Genomic DNA, 27,128 nt, shown 5'->3' with positions numbered 1-27,128 from the left:
TGTTTCTGGATCGTTAAAGCTGGGAGAAGGCAAGGGAAAGTCTGAGGCTACTGCTAGCATATTCAGTGTATATTATCCATACGACATCGCTCAGTGCTATAAGCTTTTGTTTTCTGTATACTGTTTAGTTGTCCAATGCATAATAAGTGCACTGCACAACATAAATCCTATAAACCAAAGCCATGCAGAGTTTTACTCAGTGGCAGGTCGGTTATTTTTTACAATCTTCACCCTATCCACTCCTCCGGTTTTGGTTAGTCCCAGGCTTCAGCACTCTGAAGTTCAGCATCCACTGGCTGCCCGGTTCTCACTTCAGCTACAAAAGGAGAGACAACCTGCTAGCAACCTCCATATGTCTGATAATAATCACAGCAAGGTCTAAGTTCCCTGCTTCCAAGTCTGTAATTGCACAATAAATACTTGCTTAATAAAGCTGAGTTTTGTTTTGTAAAATGCCTCTTGGTTATTCATAGAAATTTGATGTGGAAACGGTCTATTAAGTCTCTTCTAAAGCATTCCCCGTGCATCTGCAGACCTGCTCCCTCTGGTATTTTTCTGGCAAAGCGTTACACGGTAAATAAGCAGATTGTGGCAGAAAGTCAAACAAGACATTTGACTTCACCTTTTAGTATGAGATTGTGTTTCTCTTATTTGTATAAATATAGGTATGTTGTATAGATATGATGGAGATAAAATTCTCCATTTCTGTGACCTGGTTATTTGAAGAAAGATCTAGGAGGGAAGTACTAAAGCCATGGCAAGTTTTAAGGACTAACTGCAGCATAGATAAAAAGTTTTAAAAGACCCCACATGAGAGTTTTAATTTGAACAGTGAAATTCAGCTTGAATTGGCTAAAACAAGAAAAAGAAAGAATTTCTCGGTTTATAAACCCCTCTGGAAATAACAGCTTTGGGGATGTTTTTATTTGCCACGGAAGATTAATGTCTCTCCCCTTTTTCCTCCAACCACCGGGCAGCTTCAGCCAGTCCAACCAAGGTTAGCCCTCTCCATGGGGTTGCTCCTTTGGCTCAGTGCAGCTATTTTCCAGAGGTATGGAAATTCAGTTTGCTAAAAGTAGAGACGTTAGGCACATGAGAACTCCAGCCGGAAAATGGGAATAAATACACAAGTCAGTGTCTGCAGAGGAGGAAGGCAGTGCCGCTGGAGCGCGGGCAGCTCGCTCAGGAGCAGCTCTCGTAGTAGGCGACTCGCTTGTTGATGGCGTCCCGGATCCTTCCCACCCGCTCCTCCAGGCCCGACAGCCTGGCTGACTTGGACATCAAAGCCTTGTTGCTTTCCTGAATTTCTGTCTCTAAAGCTGAGGAGAGAGGGCAGAAAGGGTTACGCGATGATCGGACAGGAGGAAGGCATCATGGCCATTACCCTCCCCAGCAGGTTGGGCTGAGCCCCCACCTCCCTCCTGCATAGCTCTGGCGGGGCGAGAAAAACTGATATCCTGCGTTCCCCCTTCTCCCCCTCAAAAAAAACCCCCAACACGACTGCTCCGAACAAAGCCATTGGTTCTGAATGCTTAAAAATGGAAGCGAGCGTGTGGAGGAAAATGGGGGCACATCGGCATTGCAGGCAGGGGGTCCCTTCCATGGCAGCACACACACCCTTGCAAACTCTAAATTTACTGGGGCAGCAGCAGCAGATACAGCCCAAATCCACACCATCTCACTGCCAAAAGTATGTTGTCTTCCTCATAATTTCTTTCCCTCATCCCTCTGGGAGTCAAAAGCCCTTCCCCAGTGCATGAGATTATTACACTGAGTTCACAAAGAGTCTTACTTTCCATCCTGAGCATCATGGCCAAAGTTTCCTCAAACAGAGCCTGTGCCTCCAGGTCTATGCTTTGCACCCTGCTGCCCTGCTCCCCCAGAGCTGGGCTCTGCTCCATCCTTCTCTTCAGCTCAGCGTACATTTGTTTCACTTGTTCGAAAGCCTGTGGAAAAGCAAATAAGCAGTGCAGGTAGGATCAAGCAAATAGACTGGGAGGAAGGGGATTTTCCAATGTTGAATCCATTTTAAATATTAAATGGATACTGCACTAGAGCTTTGTCACTATGTTATCATACAAATGCGTAACAGTTTGTGATGCACTCACAAAGATGCTGACTGACAGCTGTATGGGCTACTCTACCTCACGCGGGAGATACAGCAGAATTAAGTTGCCAGCAAAGGGCATTAGGATTGAGAAAGGTCCTGGAAAAATTCAGCAGTGGGATACCGCATCAGATTAATAAGAAGTGACACGACAGCGCACCAAGCCGTGGCTTGAACAGGAAAGCCTCCTCGCCTTATCTAAAAACGTGCCAGGACACAGCTGGCTTTGCTGTCTGACGCCAGCGGGGAAGCGGAGCATAGCTGTGACCGCCCCGGCCGGCCACGGGCCAGAGCCCGGTACCTGCTGCGCGCTCCTGGCCTGCTCGCCCGCCTCCCCGGCCGTCTGCTGCGCGTCGGTGGCCCGCAGGCGGTTCTGGTCCGCCCCGCGCTGCAGCCGGGACAGCCGCTCCATCAGCCCGTCCAGCTGGCCCGCAATGGACTTCACGTTCTTCTCAGCTGGACCCAGAACAGCCTCGATCTAAAAGCAGGATTAAGAAGGAAATCACATCCAAACCCCACTCCTAACGTTTTTTTGCTCTGTGCAGGGACCAGCTACGCTGCCAGACGGACATATCGCAGAAGCGGGGTTTCGGCAGGGAGCGGGGACTGCTCCCTGCACAGCTGAGCATGGCAGCCCCGGGGCTTGTCTTGGGGGGCTCCGGCAGGGACCGTGACTGGAGTCTGGAGAAGCACACAAGTGAGGCACAGCAGAAAGAAGAGACTTTTACAGCAAAAGCTTCACCAGATCCCATTTCCCAGCTGCGCTGGTGCAGGACTCTACCAAGCAGGGAAGTTTCAAAGGAGCGGTGAGCAGGGCACAGTATCGTTATTGGGAAGTCACTGTGCATCACTTACTTCATCAACGCGCTCCTGGATGAACCGAAGGGAAGAGCCAGAGCCCCTGATAGCACCCCGGGCCTCCACGAGCACCGTGTTTGCTCGTTGCAGATTCCTGACCACCTCTTCCACGTTGCCCTCCACGGCATTCGCCCGGTTCCTGGGGAAATGCGGGAAATGGCCAGGAGTGTAGATAATTGCATGGACTGGAAGTCAAGGTTGCAGAGGCAAAATATGGAAGCTTGAGAAGCAAGACAGGATTGCTACTGAGAAGGTTGCAATCTCCCTCCCCCAAAAGCCACAAACCACACATCTGGACACACTGCACTCCAGCAGGTTTCCTTTCAGGAGAAGCGTTACTTCCATTTCATATCCCCAAGCAAAGGAGACAAACTGAGAAGGGGAGAGAAACGCCCTCCTTTAAACTAGTTAGATATATTTGTTTTGTAAGTGGTGCAAGAAAAAGTATTGAAGGGAAAGCAATAACCACTGAACCAGTTCCAATGAATACTTTTCTGCTTGCAGTGGGACTATTCAGGCCGGGTGACAGAGCTCTCCGTCGAAAGCCAGACTCCCTTGTCTCACCACTTCCAGCAGGTTAAGCAGGTGTCAGACACTATCAAAGAGTTTACATACTTATCCTGCTAACCTTCTCGCTGGGATATTGCTGCAAGTCAACATGTGACAAAGTAGATGCTCCAAATTTGCAAGGACACTCTGTAATTACTTTTTAAGGGACCATGGGATAATCCTCCCAACTTTCACCCAGAAAACAAATAGCCCATTTAATCTCCTCATGCTCTCTTGTGCAATTAGGATGTAGGTCACCAATATCAAGTAAGACCAGGGCAAGCCTGTCATCTCCCATCACAGGGACTCAAGAGATAGAGAAAAGCCTCCGTTACTTTTGGTAAAGCCCTTCTTGTTCTAGTATCTATAACAGGATCTATTCTTGGCAGCCAGATTTTTTATTTGTATTGGGGCACCAGGGAGGCGTCTGTAGAGATTGCAGACTCATTCTTTTAGGCACTGTACGGACACAGAAGATCCTGGCCTAAAACTTCAGACTGTGCAAGTCAGTACAGCTCCAGCAGAGCGAGATTTCAACCCAACCGAGAACCACCACGTTCACTCCGGCTGAGTGACTCTCAGCTGCCAAAAGCCCTTGAACCCCAACCGACCTGGCTTGTTCTGCCTCCTGCTGAAGCTGCTTGGCCTTAGCGATGTCCTCGGCCGTCTGGGCAAGTATGCTCTCCGGGCACTGCAGCTTAGTTGCCAACTTTTGGATCTCAGTCATTTTTCTTAGGACTGCGGCAGCATCCGTGGGGAGACGTAGGGAGAGAACAGACTCACTGATTTCCTGGAGAGTGGCAGGGTCCGTGTCCTTGTCTACAGAGCAAACAGACAGACAGCGTCAGGAACAAGAGAGGGGAAAGGTGGGAGTGCAAATGCAAGGGAGGATGAGGGCAGACATCCAGCCGTGCATGCTCTCACGCACACAGTCTCTTCATTTCAGACAGCTGCCAGGATCCGCCCTGAATTTAATCCCCTTGAATTCAATGTACTTCTCATTCACATCAGCAAAACTTTCTGGAAAGGACTGAAATGATACCTTTAATTTGGCAACAAGAGCACCGTGGCTAAGCCCAGAGCACAGTCAGGTAGACCTCACTGAGCAGATGAGGTTGTGTTTCAAGACAAGCCTTTTTTTATTTCACAAATAGAAGTTAATAAATCTGAGGAATCAGAAGCAGGCAGAGCCCAAGGGACATCAGCCCAGCGATTAGCTCAGAAATATCTTCACTCATCATTAACACCAGGCAGCACCAAATGACCTGATTTTCTTATTCAGCTAATGCTCACGAGGCTCATTATGTTATTACAATCTGTCTGCAAACAGTAAGTCATCCCATTGGTTTATAGGACAACAAGGAATTCTCGTCTGATTAATAGTCTGCTCCAGAGAAGAGTTGTCTGTTTATCTCAGGTCAGTGAGAGCTGCCGGTAAACTTCTCTGCACTGGGTCAATGCCGACTGCAAATCCTCGGAGAGCACCGGCCGTGGGGATGGGTTTGTCCTCGAGCCCCGAGATGGCACAAGGCTCTGCGGCAGAGAGCGGGACTCAAAGCAAGCTGTTGTCCGTGCTACAGACAAAAGACTGCCTCCTCCACAGCCTTCCACTTCAGTTAATTCAGTTCACTGTTCTAGAGGTACTATTTGAGAGCAGTTCCTGGGGGGATGTTGGAGACCCCTCCACGAAGGCCCACGCACAGAAGGGCAAGGCCGTGCGGTACCTCCTGCCCCATGGACCTCACAGATGGCCCCCAAACGTCTCTGTAAGGAGGCAGGCAGGGCTTGCCCCGGTGACATCCCAGGGAAGTCAACACAGATAAAAAGCCGGGATAAATTTGGGTCGATCTGAACAGCGTGGTTAAGCCTGAGCAAGTCAGCTGGCCAAACTGCAATTGCTGACAAAGTCACAGACTTGTGCACCGCTGAAACTTCTCTGTTTTTCAGAAAACACTGTCCAAGCCTGCCTTGCTGCCTCAGAGGATGTGCGTTACCTTCGCTACGTAAATACCCATGCGCAGACAAACTGGATATTCGAGAGCTTCACTGGGGTGAGCTGTTCAGCTGCCTCCCTTGTACTGTACTCTCATACATAATAACACTGTAAAAAGTTGTTTTTTCCGTGCACAAACCAACCTGCGTACACATACTTTACAGCCTGCGGAGCACTACCTGACAAGAAGTTTCGAACTTGCTGGATGAACTGCTGGATGCGCCGCACATCTCCTTCTATCTGGGTCCTCGTTATGCTCATCTGGTCCACAAGCCGCCGAGTATTGCTTTGAATCTGATTTGCAGACATCTCTGTCGTTTTAATCTGCAAACAACAATATCCTGATGGAGCCATTTCTTCTTGATCTGGAATCCCAGCAGCCCTACCTCAACTCTGAGTAAACTGGGCAAGGCACTTCGAAATTATGCTATTCCCCATTCTTAATATGCCACCGCTTTAAAGGATTGTAAATGTTAAACATTGAGCGTTGGATTTACAAAGGAAGTTCTCAAAGAGGGACAGTACTGTTTAGCTTTTTAAAACACCTTTGAAATGGATTTTGAATTACTTTGAAAACTCTCTTTATCTTTGCAAGCACCCAAGAAGCCGTAGAAAGAAGCCGCACCAGCACTAACACATGTACTCTAGTAGATTGCATCAAATGTTAGAGCAGATACACCTGCGGAATCAGAGGGGTTTCCACATCCCCACCCCTTCTGCCATACTAATCCCAAACCAGGAGGAGGACAGGCTTCCTCGTGACATTTCCAGAGCCGCTCACGTGCCTTCAGCTCTGTGGCTCCTGTGCTGGGGGAAGGCAGGACCCACGCAGGCAGCAGGGAGTCTCCCACTCAAAAATTCCTGAATTTCTGAAGCTGCCCAAATGATCAAGTCTCAAATAAGAGTTTGAGATTGGGTATTTATCACAGCTCGCTCTCTCCACAGCTGTCCCCCCAGGCTCTGCTGCTTGACACCGAAGGACGGAGCGTGGGGCTTGGCCGTGGGACAGGCAGCGCTGCCCGCACTCACCAGCTGCGCCGTCTCCCGGAGCCGGGTACTCAGGCTGCGAAACTCTCTGGCAGCTTCCCCGGCCGTGGCGAGGGCCCCGCTCGACAGCGGGAAGATGCCGCGGCAGGGGCGGCCGGCCCCGCAGGCAGTGCTGTTGTCTCGCGGGCAGAGCAGCCCCTCGCACCGGGCGGGCGTGCAGGTCTCCGCTCGGAAGCCACCGCAGATCTGGAGAGGGAGAGAGCGGTGGGGCAGCGAGGGCACTCGCCTCGCTGGCGAGACCTCAGTGCCCGCGGGGAGGCAAACCAGCACATCACAGGGGCCAGAGTTTTGACAGACCCTCGCCAAGGGAGCTGGGGAACTTGCTGTGCTCGTGCTGCAGGAGCTCTGCATGGGAACAGGGATGGAGCCAGCCCTCCCCAACGGGGCTGACGGCCATGCATGCGGCACAGCCCAAATGACTGGAGACCGTGACTGTGTCGGAGAAGGGCAGCCAGAGCTACACACGTGTACGGCAGCACTGAATGCCCACACCCGAGACAGCAACACAAGGTCGGCATCTCCTCACCACCCCAAGCTGGAGCATAAACAGGAGCAAAGCAGGAGCTAAACCCCAGTGGCTCACAAAGAGTAACAGAGCATGTCTGCATGGAGCAAACATCTCATTTACTCTCAGGACAGCAACTTTTCCCCTCATGGCAGGGGAACCCTGTCCAACCTGCGCAGTTTGCTTTGGGAGAGAGCATGGGATGAGAAGACCTTGCCCTCCTGCCTGGACATCAGTGGTTTTAATTGCACGGCATCGTCTAGAGTTACCACCCACCACAGAGCGCACTGCAGCAGGGGCACAGGCAAACCCAGAGCCAGTGCGAGCACCAGCACAGGCTGGTCGCTTGGGAACGTGTTGGTGCCCTGAAAAGCAGAGAGGGGAGGTTGGTGGTCTCCACAGCAACCATGCATTAGGAGACACCGAAATGGATCTCCATGGCAATAACAAAGCAGCGAAGGAGAAATAAAAGAAACCTCATCCAGAAATTAAGTGGGTCTTTGAGATACAGGAACTGACACATGAGAGAGTCCTTGGAGGAAAAAGTGCGTGCCTGGGAGGGGGTGGTGGGCAACGCTTCAGGATCTGCAATCCCCAGGCAGGGGATGCTCAGACAATTCTCCACTGATGTCCCAAAGGGGCAGTTGCCTGGATGCCATTTAAGAGTCTCTCTGGACAGACACTTTGTCCTGCCATGCCGGACTGTTTGAGGAAAGATGCATGACTGCAGGATGAGGCTTTTGCCTCCTGAGCACTACAGGGCCCTCTTGAAAACTAGGTATGCGCAGTGGGGAAGTCAGAAAACTGCTTTGTATCTTCACCTTATTTATGACAGGGGTCAGGTTGGGAGATGAGCCTATCTCGCCTTTCAGGGTCAGCAGCTTGGAGGTGGACTCCGCAAGCCCCCCCTCCAGCCCCGCGGCGCTCCTGCGGCTCTCCCGGGACTCGGCCAGCAGCCCGGAGGCGCCGGCGACAAGGCTGCTGGCATTGGTGGACGTCTGGTAAGCAGATCTGATTGTCTTGAAGGCTCCTGCAGGAATAAAACCGATAAATGACACAAATGCCTCCGTGACTCATAAATGCAGCATAGCTACCTAAATGAAGGCATTGACTATACCCTGTGAGTGGATGTGTGCACAGAGAGGAGCGGGACAGAGCCAGAGTGATTAGTCACTAAGACATAACAAAAAAGCTCCTTTTATGTCCAAATGCCTTTCAGCCATTCCTTCAGTGAGCTACAGAGCTCTCCTGAAGGACTGAACTCTGGGTTGGGATTAAAAGATTGAAACAAAACTAAAGCAAGACGACGTGCACATGCTGATCCTGGGCTTTGCTCCGTGCAGCCCAGAAGGGCTTTGGCGGGGCAGGACAGGGCTTTCAGAGCCCTCTCCCTGGCTCCCGAGCAGGCCCCGCCATTCCCCTCCAGCATAGCCTGGAAGGAGAGCAGTCACGGACCTCTAAGCCCTGCTCGGCCGGCACGGTGCAGAGCGAACCTGCCCAGGCAGCGGCCGCTCGCCGCAGCTCGCACGTCCCCGGCCGGCTGAGCCGTGCGCTGCAGCGGGGAGGGGGAGGCAGCAATGAGGCACTTGGAGACAATTAGCTGTAGCAGGGATATAATGGCAGCCTACCACCAGCATTATCACAGGGCTTAATTAGCTCTTCTCCTAAGCGCATGACAGCCGCCTGGCTCTCCTCCCCACCCCTCCATCTCTTCCATCTGTGCACAACCTTCATTATCTCAGCTTCCTCCCAGGTTCGGTGACACGCTCCCAGCGGGGCTCCCCCCTTCCCACTGCTCCCGCTGCGCCCCGGCAGCGGAGCTTGTGCTGGCCGAGGTCAGGAACGTGGTGCCTGTGGAGCGAGCTGCCCAGCCCCAAAACGCCGCAGCAAATAACCAGATAGCGTGAAATCCTGGGTCACGGACCAGAGGCTGGGTAGAAAGCATCCCTCTCATTGGGGAGGGAAGATCTATTTGCTGTTCCTAAGCTGACAGCAGGTTAAAAACTCCATCTCATCCACCTGGCCAGTGGGAAACCACCAGGCACAGTCACGTTGAGGTAAATTAACGGCTGCAAATTAAGAGATATTACAGCTGCAGCACTGTACCTGACAGATCCACGCTGCGGCTGGTTTCAAACTGGGTCTTCTTGCTCTGATACTGGGTGTTAGTGATAAGCCAGCTGCTGTTGAGGGCTTCAAGCTCCCTCGATAGAGAGGCAGTCTCATCCAGAAAACGAAGGTCAGGATTTATGCCTTGGACCTGCTCTCTGGGAGAGAAAAAGCAGAAAACGTGAATTCAAGTAGAGAGCAAAGCACCTGTAGAGAGAGAGCAGGGCTCATCTGTGCTGGGACACTGCCAACGCCCCGTGAAGAGGCACTTCTGAGCCTGGAAAGCTGACGGCCGAGGACACGCCACGGCCTTGCAGGTTTGTGCAGGCGGCAGAGAGCGGGGCTGGGCTACAGCTCTCCCACACTAGGCCAGCTTGCCGGGCCATGCCCACGCAGGGATCAGGCATGCTGAATATGCCCTGAGGATGCCGACCATCCAGAGCCTTTCCACCAGCCTCCTGCCTTTGCAACATTTTGCACAGGACGGGCACACGTGGAAGCGCTGTTCTCTTGCATCCCTGGTCACCTTGTGAGCGGAGCAAGATTTTCAGGTACAAAACCAAAGCAGAACACGTGCAAGCAGCCCAGCGTGACAAGCGGAGTGAGCACACAGAAAAAAGCCAGCGTCTCCTCCTGGCTAAGGGATGCACCCCGTTAGCAGCATCCGTCCCTCACCTGATCGCGGCGAGCGCGCTGCCCACCTGGGCCAGGCTCTGCTCTGTCGCAGCAGAGCGGCCGAGGATGCCCTGCGCCTGCTGCACGTCGCCCTGCGCCTGCGAGAGGCGGGGGCCGAAGCGGGAGCCCCCGCTCCCGAGGGGCAGCTGCGAGGTGGAGTTGCTGAGGCCGGCCTGGCGCAGGCGCAGACGCTGGATGTCCCCGTCGTAGGCGCGGAAGCACGGGTGGCACAGCTCGCAGCCGGGGTAGGTGCTGCAGTGGCCCCGCTGGCACTGGTCGCAGCGGGAGCCCGTGACACCCGGGCGGCAGAGGCATTGGCCCGTGGTCCTGTCGCACCCCACGTCCTCCGTGCCCTGGAAGTCGCAGTCGCACTCTGGGCGATGGAAGGGTGGAGAGATATAGAGGTGAAGCCCGCCGAAAGGGGTGGAAAAAAATAGATTTTTATATATATAAAGTCAGACCCTGTTAATGGGATGCCAACACAATCTGAAGTCCAACCCCACCCGTCAGCCCCTGCAGCATCTGGGAAGAAGGTGGCACGGGCAGAGGAATGGGAAGAGCCCTCAAGCCCCGTCGCTTGCCCAGCCCCTGACCCTGCAGGGCCAGACCAGCACGGCCGAGGGGCTCGCCCAAGGCTGCCAGGAGGGGACTGCTGGATACATGGAGATGGAGATGAACTGGGAGGCTGTTCCAGAAAGGAAACTTCTCTTGCAAAATAGCATGGGAAACGCTGATGTCAGGACATGGGCCAGGTGCTCTTTCCCAGATAACCCATGATTTCACAGTGCTAAGAAACACCAAGCCAAAATGAAATGGATGCTCCCTACCTGTGCACCCTGCCCGGACGTCTCCGTAGTGCCTGTCTGGGCAAACCTGCTCCTGCACGGCAGAGCATGTCTGTCCCGTGAAGCCATCTCTGCACGGACACTGTCCTGTGAACTGAGGAAAGAGAAATACATCAGGGCGACCCAGCTCTGGGCACTTTCCTAGGAAAGCCCTCCCTCGACTGCTCTTGCGCACTAAAGCCAGCACACGGACAATCTTCTCTACGCAGCCTGTGCCCCAGGACATGCTCGTGCTGCTCGTGCCGGGCTGCAGGCTCAGCCACGGCGATGCAAACAGTCTCCAAACATCCCAAGCATTGCAAAGCAGAGTTTTAAGCTTTGTTTCAGACAGAGGAATCGCCCACAAACAGCCGCTTTGCAATCTCTGGTCTCCTCCCTGCGCTGAGCTCGTTTGGAACCTCTCTTTGGCTCTTAGAATTTGTCACGAGTTTTTTTCTTTTTTTTACATTTAACTTTAATTTTCCCAGTTGTCTCTTAAGCCTGAAGTGACACACATGCTTTTCACTGACAAATGAGGATAATTAACTTGCCTCACCTGTATGAAGATCTCTTATTAGGACTTCCTTGCTAAATATCAGGCCATTTAAAATGGCTTAATCTTGCCTCGATAATTACCACCTTCTTTCATTTTCTTGAATAGTCTGTCATAGTGTTCTCTAGGACATGGGAAAAGGAAATTAAGAGCAGGACGTGCTAGGGAATGCACAGCCCTTTTTGTGGAGGCTCCCACGGATGGGACGGGATGACGGAGCCACCTACCAGGTGGTTTCAATGCTCTGAGCAATCCCCGGCGTGGTGCTGCCCAGCGGGGACACAGCTCCGTTGGCCGTGGCACTCTCGGCTGTGCAGCTCGACCCCCGCCACCGGCAGCCCCTCACAGCAGCATTTGCAGAGTCGCGAAAGGAAAAAAGAGAGCAAGCTTGCAAGTGCGTGCATGAAAGAAGGCAGGGAAATGAAAAAGAAATATTGCTGAAATGTGCTGAATCTGCCCTCAGGATGCTCAGGGCGGGCTGGGCGGTACCTGGTTGCAGTGGGGGCTGCGGGAGCCGTGCGGGTGGCAGCCGCAGGGCCGGCAGCCCTGGCCGCTCCCCATCTCCCAGTGCTCAGCCGCGCACTGGTCGCAGTCGTTCCCCACCACGTTGGGCAAGCAGAAGCACCTCCCTGTCTCGTCATCGCAGGGCATGTCCTGCCGCGTTCCCAGTGCGTTGCAGGTGCATCCTGAAATGGGGAGGGTTTTGTCATATTAAAAATGGGTGCAGAGCACCAGCCTGGCTTTCCACGAAGCCAGGTCCACAGAATGACCTTGCAGCCACCCAAACATGAGCTCTCCTGTCTCTCCCTTCGTACCTGGGCTCAGCACAAGGGACCTGCACCCCTGCCCTAACACCGTGCTGCCTCCTCAAGCGCTGCAGCAGGACTCAGCAGCCCGAGAGGCCTCAGCATCCTCCAGCCCCGCCGCGCACACGATGCTGACCCAAGCCACAGCTTCCCTCTGCTGCGCACAGCCCAGCTCGCCTGCGTGGCATCGCCTCCTGCATCCCCTGCGGCTTCCCGAGCCCTGCGCACCCGGGGAGGCACTCGGGAAGGGGACACAGCCCTACACACGCCCCAAACTCCACTTTCCCTGTGTTTTTTGCCAAACAGACCTGAGACAGGCCACAGCCTGAGCAAGGAGGTTTTATAAGCCTTTGCAAAACAGGCCTTTGGCTTGGAAAACCCAAATCAAAGCTGGCTGAGAACCAGGTCCCTTTCAGAGCCACTGAGGATGCTGAGCGCAGAGGCAGGGTGGGAGCACCCTGGGAAGCAGGGGATGTCTCGGGGTGTACTCACTGCGGCACCCCATGGGGTTGGCGTTGGCCAGCTGGGTGAACCCTGGCTTGCAGAGGTGGCAGCGGTCCCCCTGCACGTTCTCCTTGCAGATGCAGCGCCCCGTCAGCGGGTCGCAGATGGAGCCTGGCACGGTGCCGTCAGGGTCGCACTCGCAGGCTGGAACGTGCAAGAAACAGCACTGCTGAGGGGCGCGGGGGGCGGACGGGGGGGCCAGGGAAGGTGCTACGGGGGGGTAACCGGGCACTCACGCAGACAGGCTTCAGGATGGGCGAGATCTTGCCGCTGGTTGCGAAAATAGTTAGTTTTGCAGCGCTCACAGTTGTTGCCTTCAGTGTTGTGCTGGCAGTCCTCACAGACGCCCCCGCTCGCCCCTCCGCTGGCACGGTACAGCTCCGGGTCGAAGTGGCACGAGGCCGAGTGACCGTTGCAGCTGCACCCTAAAAAAACCCAACAAAACAGCCCAGCTAGTGCTGCAACCGTGCAACCCCTCCGGCAGCGGCAGCTCCGGCACTAGAGGGTGCCCGAGTCCCCTGCGTGACACGGTGACACCCGCTGACTGTCCCAGCATGAAACTGGCACCAGTCGGACAGCGTGGCCGAGTGCTGGTGCAGCCCGTGAGCCCAGGGCATCGCCTGGCTGCAGCCCCACAGATGTGTCGGGGTGCCTTTTGCAGAGACACCCGTGTTAACATCCAGCCACGCAAAGTGTCCCACTAAAAGGTCTCGGAGCTCGCTCCCGCTGCCGTCGCTCATGGCCGGGGAGGATTTAGGAAAGGCCTCAGGAAGAGGAGAAGGGAAAGGCACTCGACATACTCTGGCACTCGTGGGGATCGTCGTCCTCTGCGGGTGCCCACGGCCGGTCGTTGTAGAAGGCGGCACAGCGATCACAGTTGGGACCCGCGGTGTTGTGCTGACACACGCAGTGCCCGTGGACCTGCTGCAGAGACAACGCTTTACCCCTCTGGATGGTAGCTGCTCGGTTCAGAGCTTCATCCTCCTGATGCCTTTCCGGCACATGGCTGGCCTGCTCCTGCCCCCGCACAGCCCCCATTCCCTGCGCAGAGATGAAGCTCCAGCACCCAGACCCGGGCTGCTGCAGCACCAGGGACAGGCTGCTCCTCACTCACAGCGACAGGGCGATTCCCACCACCTCCCAGAAGACAACCATGCTCAAGGCAAAGCGGACAAGCATAAGCTGGGGACAAGAAAATCCCACAACAGCTAACAACCTGCATTGGCAAATCCACCTGGGCATGAAGGAGCCTGCTGAAACCTTCTACGTGTCCCCCACCCAGCCGAGAGACCCAGTGCTGGCAGGAGCAGTTCCCCCCAGAGCATGACCTCCCGCAGCCACTGAGCTTTGTAACTCCTTTTAAAGCCCCTCCACCTTCTTCCCAACACAAAAAGGAGGTTTACGTGGGGGTAGCACAGGCTGCTGTCTCGCAGCCACCACCCCACTGCTGCAGGCAAAACGGGGCATAGTTTCCCCCGATTACAAGCAGCCTCTGGCCAGGGGAAAGACTCCCACACCCCACTGCTGGTCATCGCGGCCAAGGTCTCCCGAGGAGCACTCCGGGGCACGTGGTGGAGCCTGGTACCACAGAGCTCGTCTTTAGGCTTTTCGCTTCACCCCGACGCTCACCGCAGCGTGCAGGTCTCCCGAAGGGGCACAGCGGTCGGCGTGTCCGTGGCAAAAGCAGCTCCCCAGCACCTGCATCTCCGTCATGGCATAGAAGGTGCTGGGCGAGTGGTAGCCCTGGCGCGCAATGTGGGGGAGCTCGGTGAAGTTGATCCGCAGGTTGGTGAACTGCCCCAGCTCTGTTGGGGACCAAGGAGAGGTGTGAGGGGGCAGCAGGCACCCAGGCACTGGCTGCAGACACACACTGCAATTCACATGGAGGGCTCGGAGCAAGAGACAGAGGCATCGCCACGAAGAGCAGCAGCTGAGTCATCAGCAAAGACCAAACGCTGCTCCTCGACACCTCGGAGGCACCAGGGCAGCAGTCTAACCTGCAGCTCGAGGCCTTGTTTGCCAAGGACCTGCTCCCCTGCGGCGTTACCCCAGCTCAGTGCTCTCCATCACATGTAGGAAGAACCACAAGGTACATCATCCCCCTCTCCCTTTCTCAGATATGAAAGAGGCCGGTCACTTACTATCGATGGTCTGGCTGTGAGAGGTAGTGATGGTAGACGCCAGGTCTTGGACACTGAATTTCACCTTAGAAGAAAAAAAAAAAAGTTAAAAAGCAGGAAACACAAGGTGCTTTCTTCTCATGCTCTGGGCAGCATGTCCACTGGACCTGCCTTTGCAGAACATCACTTAACACAGGGAAAAGACTTCAGAGTTGCAGAGGATTTTGCAGGAAGACCAACATAACACCTCGCTTGTCACAAGGCAGCAAGGGCTTTCCTCCCGGAGGAGCAGGAATCCTCCCGAGGACCCCCCTCAGCAGTCCTGGATGTCCACGGGCTCCATCCTTCGCCAGGTGTAATACGTGTAAAAGACTTCCAGGCCACCACGTGTTTCTGCAGCGTTGCACAGGCCACCCACCCCAAACTCAGGGTCACAGTGGGGGGAACGGGCACGTGGGGGAGTCCCTGCCGCAAAACGCCACCAATCCTACCTTGCCCCCGTGCAAAGGGTGCCCCTGCAGCGCCTGGCACCGACTGTCCTGCCAGCTCTCGGGGGAGCCCCGGGGGACACGGGGGAAGGCGGTGGCACAGTCGGAAGCCAGGTACTGGTACACCTCCCAGGTCTTGCCAAAGTCGGTAGAGCGCTCGATCAGCATTGCAGCGGGCAGCGGCGACTGCAGAGTGAGGAAAGGGGCACATCTGTAACGCGGCACACCCCAGCCAGCTCCCGCCCTGGGGTCTGGGGGTGCCTGTCCTCCTCCTCCTCCTCCCTCTGGTCTCTGCGGGCTGCTGGAGCAATCCCCTCCCCTGCAGGTTACCAACAACTTCTGGGTCCCCCCCGTTCCCTCGGCCAGCCCCGCTGCAGCCCCGCACTTGCAGCCACAAAGCACACGTCTGCACCAAGGCAATTTTTTGGCAGACAGTCATGGGATGGGAACCCACCACCCTGCTCTGCTCCTCCCAAACGCCTGGGGGAATGGCCATGCAAACGGGAAAACGGAGGGACCCCTGGCGTGCTTCCTATCAGAAGCCCAAAGGGAGCTGTGCACTGAGATCCCCACATCTCGTGGAGAGCCAGCGGGGCCCATCCACCATCATCTGCGACCTCCTGGCGAGCAGAGATGCTGCACACGAACCCTGAAGTGAAGCAGGATGCTGCTGAGCTGCATTGTCTGGTCCAGGTCCAGCTGCAGAGAGACGCGCTCGATGCCTGCGGGCACAGAGAGGCAGCTTCAGAGGTGCAGACTGCGGACTTCAGGAAAATAAACCGCTTAGCCGCCTGAGCCAACTCATTTATTTCCCTCTTTCCTTCCAATCTATGGAATTCAACACCTCCTCCTCTTCCCCTCATGCTGTTTATTGTTGTGGGCCCGGAGCTGCGGTGTCCCGGGGGGACCCCAACGCGCCCAGTGGTACTCACCGCTCTGGGACTGCCACCAGCGCGAGTGCCCGGCCGAGGACAGGACGTTCTCCACGCGGTGGCCGTTGTAGGCGTGCGGCAGCCGCGAGTCGCACCGGCAGCATTTCATGCTCCACTGGAAGAGAAAGGGCGGGTGGAAGCGACCGTCCCAGCTCGGCCGGAGGGAAAGACCCCGCTGCAGAGCCCGGAGGCGAGGGGCCCCAGTGCAGCGTGGACTCACCGAGGAACAAATGGCATCAGTAAAGCTGGCTTATTAGAGACCTGAAGAACCGCAATCAAGAAGACTAACGATACACAGGACTCAAGTGGTCCCCTTCACACCCCGTTAAAAAACACAACTCACGGTTTTATGGACTAAAAACTAAAACCAAAATGCTTTCGACTAAAACACGTTTTTGGCAAACCACCTAAAATGCCTCTTTTAAGCAAACTCCCTGTTTTCCACAATGACAACACTTGATAGACAGCTCTTTGCAGCTTTTCAAGGACCAGTTTGCCTTTTCCACACAGCTGAGGGGGCTGTCTGTTTGGGTGAACAGAAAGGCCTTTCTCTCGCACCCAAAAGCCCCGGGCGATGCTCAGCCTCCCTGCGCTCTCCCCCGGGAGCAGAGCAGGAGCAAACAGCACAGCGGGTGAGAAGTCAGCGGGTGGGAAGTCGAGTGGCTCAAAGTTCAGTCCTTCACTTGAGCAAGTAATTCAAGGAGCAAACAGAGATGTAGCACAGGGAACATGGGGACGGGAGAAAACAGGGTCCCCGAGGAGCAAACAAATACCCAAATTCTGACTAACCAAGCAACGCTCCATGCACCCACTAACACAGGGCCGCTGGGTGCATGCGGCACACAAGCAGGCTCAGAAATGTGTATAAAGCAGCAGGAAAGAGATTAAGCAAGAGATGGGGAGCGGGGAAGGTCTGGACACTGGCCAAGGGGAGAGGCAGGACGGGGTGGGCAAGCAGGCTGGGCGAGGACCACCACGAAACAGGGGGGAGACACCCAGGTGAGGCCAAGGTGGGGAAGGGCAGGTCCCAGAGGCATGTGAAAATAGCAGGTGATGACAGAGCCCGCAGCAGCATCCCACGGGGGACACGGGGAGGCCCCGTCCGAAGCACTCGGTACCGGCCACGCTCGGAGTGGAGCAAACGCAAGGGGCTGCAGAGGCCACTGGGAGGGGAAAGCTGGTAGTCAAGGCATGAAACGAAGCGCTTGGCATCTCCAGCCTGGTGAAATGGAGAGGAAGAGCAGATCCTGCTCTCTGGAAAGGTTCCCGGGGCTGCGCACCGTGGCGGGCAGAGCTCTACGAGCTATGGGATAACGCTGTCCCAAAAGCAAAAGTGATGTGAAACATTGCAACTAGAAATTGAAGTTGTTAGTGGCCTGAGCAGTAAAGCAGCCTCCCAAACAGAGCAGTGGGACACGCGCTTCACACCGACACGTCCCAAAGCTTGAGAAATTGGGGAAGATCAAGAACGGCGTTTGCCAGCGACGGCAGGCGCTGGCCTTGGCGGCGCAGGGCAGAACAGCTCAGCATGGTCGTCCTGGGAGGAAGGCAGGTTTGGGGGAGAGGAGGGGAGCGCGTCTGGGACAAGGCCTAACAGCTGACACCGGGAAGGCAACGAGATACCCCGCTGCGAGGGCTGGCAGTTGCTGGGGTGGCATAAGGTGACACCAGAGGCACGGGCATGTTTGGGCCCCCAGTGATGAGATCAGCTTTCAGTGGCGAGCAGAGACATTGGGTGACAAGTGACAAGAAGTACTTTATATCCACTTCTGTGCTAAAATCTCCCCATCTGATACTTAAAACAAATGAGCCAGTTCCAACCCAAACACTACACACGACCCTACACACGTGCTGGGGTCGGGAGAGATCTGTGCCTCAGTAGAGCGAGCAGGAGGTGGTGGCCAGTGGGCCACAGTGGCACGAACATTTCTGGTTTCCCCTTTAAAAGATAAATTCATAGTTGACACGTATTGCCTTACTCCTGAAACGGGCTCATCTAAGCCAGCCAAGTCTCTTATTTCTACAAAAAGGTACTTGGCCTCATAAGAACTACCTTTTTTTTTTTTTTTTAAACTTAAAGAAAAATTCATGGAAAATTTTGTCTACCTTTTTGCTTGCTCTCACACAAAACCACACAAGGAGTAGGCTGGCCCTGACCAGAAAGCACTAACTGGTACCACAGCAGATGCAAAGCTGCCCGCGGTTCTCCCAGCCCGTGGCTGTGCTGACGCCCCGGGAGCAGACGGCACACAGCGAGGTGGCCGGGCAGCAGCGGACAGATGTGAGCTCAGATCGTGGGTTGGTTTTAGTTCCCAACAAAGCCCAGACCTGACTCTGCTCTGCCCCCGGACCTGGGAACCTTTCAGCAGTTGGGCAGATATTGAGGAGAAATCCTCACTTTAAACTGCTCTGTTTCCATAATATTTTCCACAGTCTTTATGTTCTCTGTCTATAAATATCCCAGAACAGGAGTTGGCTAACTACAATATTTATAACAATATTGCAGATTAAGCAAACAGAGAATTCGAAATATATAATCATGCAATTTCCCTGGCTCTACCAACTCCTCCTGCTCTGCCAGTAAGAATCAGAAATAATATAATCGGGTCCAGGCAGAAGAACTCATTTCAGATAATGACTACTAGCAGCAAATTGTCAGGAAGCTACAGGAATTATCCACAGAAGTAATCTAGCAAACAATTCCCAATAATGATTAAACTTCACAACAGTTCTGACTGTGATTAGCAAAGGGAGAAGAAAGGCTTTCTGCAAGGGGAAAGGTTAATCTCAGCTAAATTATTCATTAGGAGTGATTCACGCATACTTCTTAGACCATTCACACAGCCAGAGACACAAGTGCCTTCTAGTAGCTACAATGCAATGCTGGCAACGAAGCTGCAACCACACTTAAAATGCAGGGCTAGGTAAAAATGAAGCTTAAACAGTGTGAGACAGACCCTGCCCAGGCAACCCAGGAGCTGTGCTCAGTGCAAAAATCTTCTTCCACCCGCCAGCTTTTTAATTAAGGCTAAAATTAACACTGGAAGCAAAATTCATTTCACGTCCTTGGAGCAAATTGTGAAACCCCTCTATTGCAGGGGGGTTTGCTGCAACAGGAGGATTTGCTGTTACTGACTGTGACTATGTGTCTCAAAGTTCCTCGGGACAGAGGGAATTACCAAAAATGACAGTCCAGCACCGGGCTGAAGGGAGATTTACCAAGCGCACACCTTTCCCCAGCTCTCCCCTTCTTTTTTTACCAGCATAGCAACAGGCTCAGTAGATCCCTCAGAGCTGGGCTTGCCAAGAATAGACCGGGGCTGCCGGACTACGTGACAAATGGAAATGAAGCGGTCACGGCCTAAGCTGGGTCACCGACCCCTGCAGCAGCCCTGGCTCTCCAGCACGTTGTCCCCTCCCTGCCAGGCACCAAGGGCCCCAGCCCGTCTGCTACCACAGCAAGAAAGAATCAGTATGTGTTTGAGTAGGTATGGGATGTAGGGCTGAACAGGCCTATAGGAAGGTAAAAGAAGTTGTAGGTCTGCATGGAAACCACTAATCGCCCTCTGTGCCTCCAAGCTACTCTGAAGAGTCGCCCAAAATACGGGTTATGGAGGTTCAGAGATTAAAGGAAATGCATTCCAGCCTTTTGAAAGGTAATTCACACGGCAGTCATTTTAGAGGGAAAGCTAGCGTGTTGAGAATAAACAGATTCATGTCTTAGAAATAAATGGTGGAGGGGGGAAAAAAAAACACAAAAAAAGACTACGTAGAAGAACAACCAGGTATTGTAAAAATTGCCCATATTCTACATCACGCACCTGGGGCACTTCTGCACGGTGCATGCAGGGACACGGGTGCAGACCCAGCCCTCGCCCGTGCGCTCTCCGCAGCCCTGCTGCGGGTTTTTGCTGCTCTCCTCCCGCTCCGACCTCATGAACCAGTTGCTGACCAGCCTCCCGTGCTTCCCCGCTCACGTGGGGGCAGAAAACAGCAAACAATTTTAAGGTGATGGACTCAGACCAAAGTATTTTAAGTAGGTCTAGCTGCCATTTTAACACGAGTAGAGTGCCCTTGAAATAAAACCTCCTGGCATAGGTGCACAGCCCAAAATAAACTGAAGCTATTCATCAGCAAAAGTGGGAAGCCGCTTCTCTCCAGTCATGAAATGAAGACCTTTCATAGCTGCGGAGACCTTGGTGGTCCTGCATTTAACCTAGCTCCGTGTCAGTGAGAGGCACCGTGTCAGTCGGGCTCCTGGCACACAGCCTCCCATATGGGAGCCTTGTGTGGTCTTGCACAATTAATATTGTATAGGGACAGTAATTACTGTTCCAAGTTTATTTGGGGACAATCTGGAAAGCAGTGGGAATGTATACGTATACAGAGAGATTGAGGGTTATTAAAAAATAGGGTGGGCAGCAAGAACAAGTTACCCTGGGAACAAAGGCACCTGTTAAAGCCAAGTTATGCAATTCTCTATTCCAACCCATTTTCATTCCCTGTTAACACCAGCTGCAGGACACCGCTACGCCAGGCTCGCGGAGCAGGGCTCATCTTGCCTGTGAAGTACTCTATACATTTTCCATGGGAAAAGGCGGTAGAAGTTACCCGTGGTTATGTCATCATGGTTAAACTTCTCAGTGAGCAATTGGTATTCGCTAAACTGGACTGTGCTTCAATTTTGAAACATAGATGTATCTCTTAGCCATAACATCTAATGTCACATCCTTGCTTGGCTGGTCAGAAGTGACACTGGAAAATGAGCTCCGAGGTTATGCTCAAAACACAAATAGAGGGCTCATCTTGGTTTTACCGGTGACCCCCAAATTCAGAGGCGACAGCAGAGATGGGGGAGAAGACACAAGCTGGACAAACATCCTAGGTATGGCGTTTAAGGAAATTAAGTTCATTTCCCTTGCTTAAAAGCAATCATGTGGGCGTCTGTTTTCCTCACCCCGTCTGTTCTCACATCATCTCCCCTCAGCAAAACTTCATTTAAAACCTGCCAGGATGACAGTCTGCAAAACCCATACTGCACCAGCTTATCTCCACACCCGGCACGCATCGCCGGGGTCCTGTTGCCTCTGCAACTTGTCTGCAAGGGAATGACATGTCGTCTCCCAGCATATGTGTCAATTTGCGGTCGTGTGGCAAAAAAAGATACAGAGAAGGGAGGAGGAGGAGGAAAAAATAATGGAAAATAGGCTTTTTCTTCTGCACATTCACTGCAGGTAGGGACACGTCCCTGCAGCAAAGAGCAGGGTGTGCCTGAATGCCAGAATAAGATGAGATAAGCACCGAGCAGCAACTTGTGGTTGCTGTATTACCTTCAATAGGTTGGGAATACCAATTATTTGGTGCAAACCCCTGACATGATGAAGCAATACCCAAAACTAGAAGCCCTGCTTTGAGCAGGAGGTTGGACCTCCTGTGGTCCCATCCAACCACAGTTATTTCATGACTTTGTGGATGCCTTTTTCTGTGTAAAAAACTTGAGTTTGACTGATGACGTGGGTCTGGAAAGCAAATGAGCTGGGAGGCACAGTGGCTTTTCAGCGTGCTCTCCTCTGTTCCAGCACGCCTCGGGCCTGCTGAAGCACCCAGCAGGCAGGATGTTTTGGATCAGTACTGAGCTCCCTGACCGACTCATGCAGGTGGGCAAGCAGATGTAACCATCAGACGGTAGCAATAAGGCAGACAGAAGCATCAGTCTTGCACATACTCACTTTCGCAGACAGTGGCCTGTATTTTTGGAAGCAGCCGAAGACGACTCAGTGCTGAGACACCGCAGGGAGAGATGCTAGAGACCAACCCCTGCCAGGCAGCTTCGACCACCCGTCAGCAGGAGGAGGAACCCTCTGCCAGACCAGGAGCTCTCCCGCCCAACGGGCTCACGCTCCCACTATCTCAGTTAGGGATTAGGCTTCTCTGGTACCTCTCGTCTGAATTCCTACCTGGATGACCCCATGTCACCACGACACAAGGGGTGATAAAGGTGACTTCCCACCCTTCATTCCTCATATCCACCAAGTAGCCATGAAAAGCAGGTGAGAAAAGGCAGAAAATCTTGGTCCTTGACCTTATGCAAACAACATTTTAACATCCAAAGTCTCCCAGGGTCCGGGTGTGAGGAGCCACGTAGTTGCCACACAAACTGCTCCACTGTAGGATGCAGGACACAGAGCAGCAACACAAGCACAAGGACACCCAGCTTCGCTCCCCTCTTGCCTATTCTTTGGCAAAAGATTTCAGTGATGTGCAGGGTGTTTGGGGTACTCGTCTAAATTAATAAAACAACCAGAAAAGTCTGTAGCTATTTTCTAGTTCTGAATACGTCTTTAAGCTGAAAGCATTGCACAAGCCCGGAGGAAAGAAATGCTCTCCCTCCAGACAAGCGTTAATCTTGCTGGGTGTGAACACGCCGTGGCACAGGTACCGCTGCTTCCAGCAGCAAAGCAAAGAGCCGAAGGCGTGCACAGCCCTCGTGCTGTCACTCAGAGGGGACCAGGAACCTCCTAATCCGCGTGAAAGCCACACCGTGCCTTCCCTTGGCTAGAGCTAGGCAGCGTGAGCTACTCCATATTCCTATCAAAGTGCTATACTTCGCATCTAAATAAAGAGATGAGTTAACTGGGCCTTGAATCGCACCTCGGTCAATGAGTCTTTCCACACACATCAGCGCCTCTACGACTCCAAATCCAGGCTCACTTATTTTTCTATTTTATTTTCAGTTTCCCCCTCGCTTTTACTTTCCCTGCTGACTCGAACAGCCGTTCCCCAAGCGCCAAGCGATTTCCAAGCCAGACCATTGGTCTGCCTGGTTTCCACCCCCCATCGCTTTTCTAATCATCGCTGCGGTCCCCTGCGCTATAAATGGCAATGGTGAGTGTCCCTCCTGGATTTCACTAGACTGAGACTACAGCCAAGGAATGGCGCAATCAGCAGTGCAAAGTATAAAGGTTAGAGGGATTCAGAGCCGGAGCAGACAACGGAGCAGAGGCTGAAATCGAGTGACCCACCAGAATTGCAAAAGAGGACCCTGGGGCCAGCGTGGGCTGGCGGCGGGGCCGGACAGCACGCGTCTGCCAGCTGGCACCAGGGCACGCAGCAGCCAGCGAGAGCAACCCCTCATCCCGTGCCCTCTGCTGAGACTGCAAAACCGACTCCAAATTTGTACCCATTTGGCAACAAAACACGAGCAAGACTTGTAACAAAAAAAGTCCTAAGAGTCAATAAATGCAATGTGCTTACTTTTTATGGGATGGGAATAGGAAAACTGAGTTCAGGGGATTCATTTTTGCTTAAATTAGGAAAGTAGAAAAAGGGAGGAAAAAATTAGGAAATGCTCAATGCATGGGGATTTCTCCTGCAAAGGTAGGAGCTGGTATACTCAAAACCCCAATTAGCCATTACAGCCGCAGAACAGAAAAAGGGTCTTTGAGGAATTCGCTAGCAGTAATGATGCATCTCTCATTTCAGTAAAGGAAAGGATCACATATATGTAAAGAAGCAAAGACCCCATTCCCAAAGCTAGAATTGGAGAATCCAACTTATCAGTGTTAATTGTTCCATATCCCTTTCAACTCTGGTACTTGTAAGGCAAGTATAAGGAATATGAAAACTGAATAGTTTAGGGACTTGAAGACTAGAAGAAACTGCTGCAATCTTGCTCTCTGCCTTCCTCCGCAGTACCGCCATGAGACCTCACTCACTAATTCTGCACCAAACGGATCATCTCTGCTCGAGGTATATCACAGCCATCAGAGAGATGCCCAGTCTCCACTTCAAAGATTACAAAAGATGCAGATGATCACAACTGAAGGCCCTTCAGGGTGATCTCTCAAGGTCAGGCCAAGGGAATAACTAGCCCACTCCAGCTGGTATTAGGACGACCAGCTTAATCAAGGCTTTGCACTCACTTCCCATAGTACAAGCCCCCTCTTCAAGTAAAAGTCACTGTCAAAAGTCAGTGTTAAGTGAAGATTTCAGAGGTACATTTAGGTACAATTTTTCTCAAGTATAAACAGAAACTGGGAAGAAAAACAAAAATTAAGTCAGAGCAGAAACAACTGCTGCTTTTTTCCTGTCCATGGGCCACAGGACCCGTGAGAAGCAGCGGGGGTTTGCTGGGGAGGCGAGCAAACAGCCCTGCTCCTTGGGAGCAGCAAAACAGCTCCGAAAAAAGTGAGTGGGAGCCTGAATGGTGGAAATGCCTGCCTACAACTGCCAGCCTGGAAAACGACCTGACAAAGGACAGATGCTGCAGCCAGCCCAGCATCCAGGAGGACGTGATGCTCACACCCGTCCGGGCCAGGCAGCTGCCTCAGTTTCGTACCAACCAACAGCTCCCAGCCATCCCTGAGCCCACGGAGGAGTGAAAATCTCTTCAGCCCAGCGAGAACACCACCGGCTCCGCAACAAATCCACTTACTGCCACATCTTGGCCTTCCACTTGAAGCGGAATTAAAACCAGAAGAAGGCTGACTCACTCAAGCTGGATTTCACTGTAGAAAACACTGCCTCACTGGAGGTCTGCCATTTCCTTTCCTCTTGAGCATCTCTTCCAAGGCCCTTTTTGCCTGTCCTGCATTGAACCCGCTCCCTTTTTAGCTCCTCCCATGGCAGTTATGGGGTTAACATTGCCAGACAGACAGAGAAAGGCTTTAGGAAGCGCTCACATCAGGCACATCACCCCTGTAGCGTTTTCAGCTCTGTGCTCAGGCAGACTTATCCTTAAACTCTTACTCTGATTTGGTGGCAGCTTTGGAGCCTGGGAATCTGCAGCTGGCTGAAACGTTATCCTCCCAAGCACAATCTCCTGCCCCCGCACAACCGGTGTAATTGAAAACAGTTGCTCGGTTCAGAAGCTTTTCCAAGTCTTTGTGAAAGACCTGAAATGTTCCCATTTTTGACAAGTGAAATACGAGTTTAGTTTATAACTAAAAAGTCCGGGGATAGAAAGGCTTGGGATATTTTGGATGCAAAAGCTTCTGTTTTGCCTCCAGTGCTTCACGCCAGACCTTTGCTGCCCTTTCCCTGCCACTGCGTTCGTGCTCAGCTCCTCTTCTCGACCATGGGGATGGTAGAGAAGGGCTCGAGGGGACACCACAGGTGGTGCAATGACCCAGCATGGTTGGAAGGGGGATAAATACCTGAAATAGGTTAAAAACATCCCTGCAAAAGGGTAGGAAGGAAGGATGGGATGGCTAAAGGCATTAGCATCCCTACGTGAGGTTTAGGAGCGCGGAGGGAGGGGATGAACGTACCTCTCCGTGGGGCGTGCAGTACGTCTCGGGCTTGGTGAGGCCGCAGGTGGAGGAGGCTCCCAGGCGATGGGCTCGTCCCAGGAGGAGGTCTCCGGCGGGGGGGTAGCAGGCGCCATGGGAGCAGGCTGGCTCTGCGCCCAGCAGCCGCAGGGCAGCTGGAACAACGGGAAAACAGGACCTGGGGTTGTGTCAGGGTGGCACACAGACAGCAACCAGCATCTCTGCTGTTTTCTACAACAGACCGACTACAAGGTCACGCGTGGGACAAACCTACAAAATGCATATGCCAAAAAGGACAAAGGTATTTTGCCCCTGAACTACCTTTATTTTTAATAAGAAAAAGGCACTTTTAAAGTGCTTTGTACTAACAGTTATTTCCGAAACTCTTCTTGGCCATGACCCCAGTGTTTGGGCTGCAGGGATGCTCAGCTCCCTGCCCATCAAACTGAACAGCCCTGTTCGGTGTTCCCTGTTTACCTACACAGCCAGCCCTACAGCCGGTTGCTCAGGACAGAGAGCAGCCTTCTGCCAAACACCAGCACTCTTATCAAATACCGGTCTCCCAGCTGCTGCCACAATACTGCTACTAACACAAAGCTTACCTTAGCAGCGTTTCTATTTAGTCAGCTTGCCCCATATCCTTTTAGAAACCCTGTATGGTGAGCCTTACCCAGGAGGACAAATAATGCCCACGGCCTAAGCGGGCAGCGAGACTCCATACTGCCAAGGACACGCCCAGGGAAGAACTGCAGCATGAGCGAAAATGAGCGGAAAACGCCAGTCTAAAGCTCAGTCCAGGTCCTTCACATTCCTTCTCAGTTTACAGGGAAATAATCTTAATTGATCTACAACAGAATAATACGGGTGAAAAATCAAGAATAATGAAGAGGAAAATCAGATGCTCAGATTGTATTTGTTTTTGACGTACAAAGAATCCCAGCTTTTCATCTCAACTCACGAAGCATGCACAAGATTCTCCTGAAGTGTGTAAGAGATTGCCCTCTTCCCCAAACACTATCTTTGGATCTTTATGTTAATGCTGAGGTGAACCACAGGTACCAGCACGGCACCTCGCTCTCAGCAGAGCCGTAATTTCTGACTGCCTGGCTCCCCGGGGACATCGCGAAGCCGCAGCCCCCAGCACCGCGATCCGCAGTGGGCAGGGAGCCGGCGCCGATGCCAGGTCGCAATGCAGGGCTAGAAACGATGCCGTAACAAGTGTGCACATACACACACACACACACATCCCCCATACACACCCCCACAGCCACCTCTTCCCAGGCACGCTGCACTTTCTGTTCTCCAGCCCCACCCTTTGCCCTGCATTTCCAGAATCGATTCCAGATCAAAACTCGCCAGCGCACACAATGGCCCAAAGCCTTGTTCTACAAAAAGAAGAAACCCGTAAAAATCGCTGCAGCATGAGTGTCTCCTGCAGGATTGCCCAGGGGAGGCAGAGCTGCCAGCACACCCCCAGCAGCCAGAAACCTCACCTGCCCTCTTCCCTGCGGGAGCGGGAGCACCGTCCCCGGTCCCTGGGGTGTCCCTGGTCCCCGCGGTGTCCCCGGTCCTCGCAGTGCCCTGTGCGTCCCTGGCTGACAGTGAGGGCTCTCTCCCTCCGTGCCACCCGGCAGCCGATCTGCAACCGCAAGAGCCCTCTGAGCGCTGGCTGTCTCCTCTCCCAGCTTTTAACACGCAGCTGCCTCACCTGGGAGAGAAGGTGCCTGTGGGTGTAGTAATGATAAAGGGAGTGATTCAGGGATCTTCAGACATACACACCCAGTTACCG

General features: G+C 53.3%; 1 protein-coding gene across 1 annotated transcript; it reads right to left on the bottom strand.

Moving 5' to 3' along the window:
• Nucleotides 1-810: 810 nt before the first annotated feature.
• On the bottom strand, nucleotides 811-26,905 carry LAMB3 (laminin subunit beta 3). The gene is made up of 23 exons (XM_050911345.1): nucleotides 26,833-26,905; nucleotides 26,010-26,184; nucleotides 25,340-25,494; nucleotides 16,071-16,185; nucleotides 15,787-15,860; nucleotides 15,142-15,324; nucleotides 14,672-14,735; nucleotides 14,160-14,335; nucleotides 13,331-13,451; nucleotides 12,767-12,955; nucleotides 12,519-12,674; nucleotides 11,710-11,906; nucleotides 10,671-10,782; nucleotides 9,844-10,216; nucleotides 9,166-9,326; nucleotides 7,881-8,089; nucleotides 6,537-6,740; nucleotides 5,687-5,831; nucleotides 4,126-4,333; nucleotides 2,963-3,104; nucleotides 2,409-2,585; nucleotides 1,793-1,946; nucleotides 811-1,319 (listed from the first exon to the last, which is right to left on the bottom strand). The coding sequence occupies exons 2-23, from the start codon at nucleotides 26,092-26,094 to the stop codon at nucleotides 1,183-1,185; spliced, it is 3,537 nt and encodes a 1,178-aa protein (XP_050767302.1). The 5' UTR covers nucleotides 26,095-26,184; nucleotides 26,833-26,905; the 3' UTR covers nucleotides 811-1,182.
• Between the last annotated feature and the right edge of the window lie 223 nt (nucleotides 26,906-27,128).

The sequence above is a fragment of the Gymnogyps californianus genome, chromosome 27, assembly GCF_018139145.2.
Source record: "Gymnogyps californianus isolate 813 chromosome 27, ASM1813914v2, whole genome shotgun sequence".
NCBI lineage: Eukaryota > Metazoa > Chordata > Aves > Accipitriformes > Cathartidae > Gymnogyps > Gymnogyps californianus.
The sequence above is the reverse complement of the archived record's forward strand: the minus strand, read 5'-3'. Positions and strand labels throughout refer to the sequence as shown.

Excerpts from the sequence above, each read along its gene's own strand:
- LAMB3 (XM_050911345.1), bottom strand. The coding sequence starts at position 26,094 with ATGCTGCAGTTCTTCCCTGGGCGTGTCCTTGGCAGTATGGAGTCTCGC. Across the intron at positions 15,861-16,070 it reads CTGGTGGCAGTCCCAGAGCG|GCATCGAGCGCGTCTCTCTG; the intron begins GTGAGTACCACT and ends CTGTGCCCGCAG. Across the intron at positions 10,217-10,670 it reads CGTCCGGGCAGGGTGCACAG|AGTGCGACTGCGACTTCCAG; the intron begins GTAGGGAGCATC and ends TCCATCGCCCAG.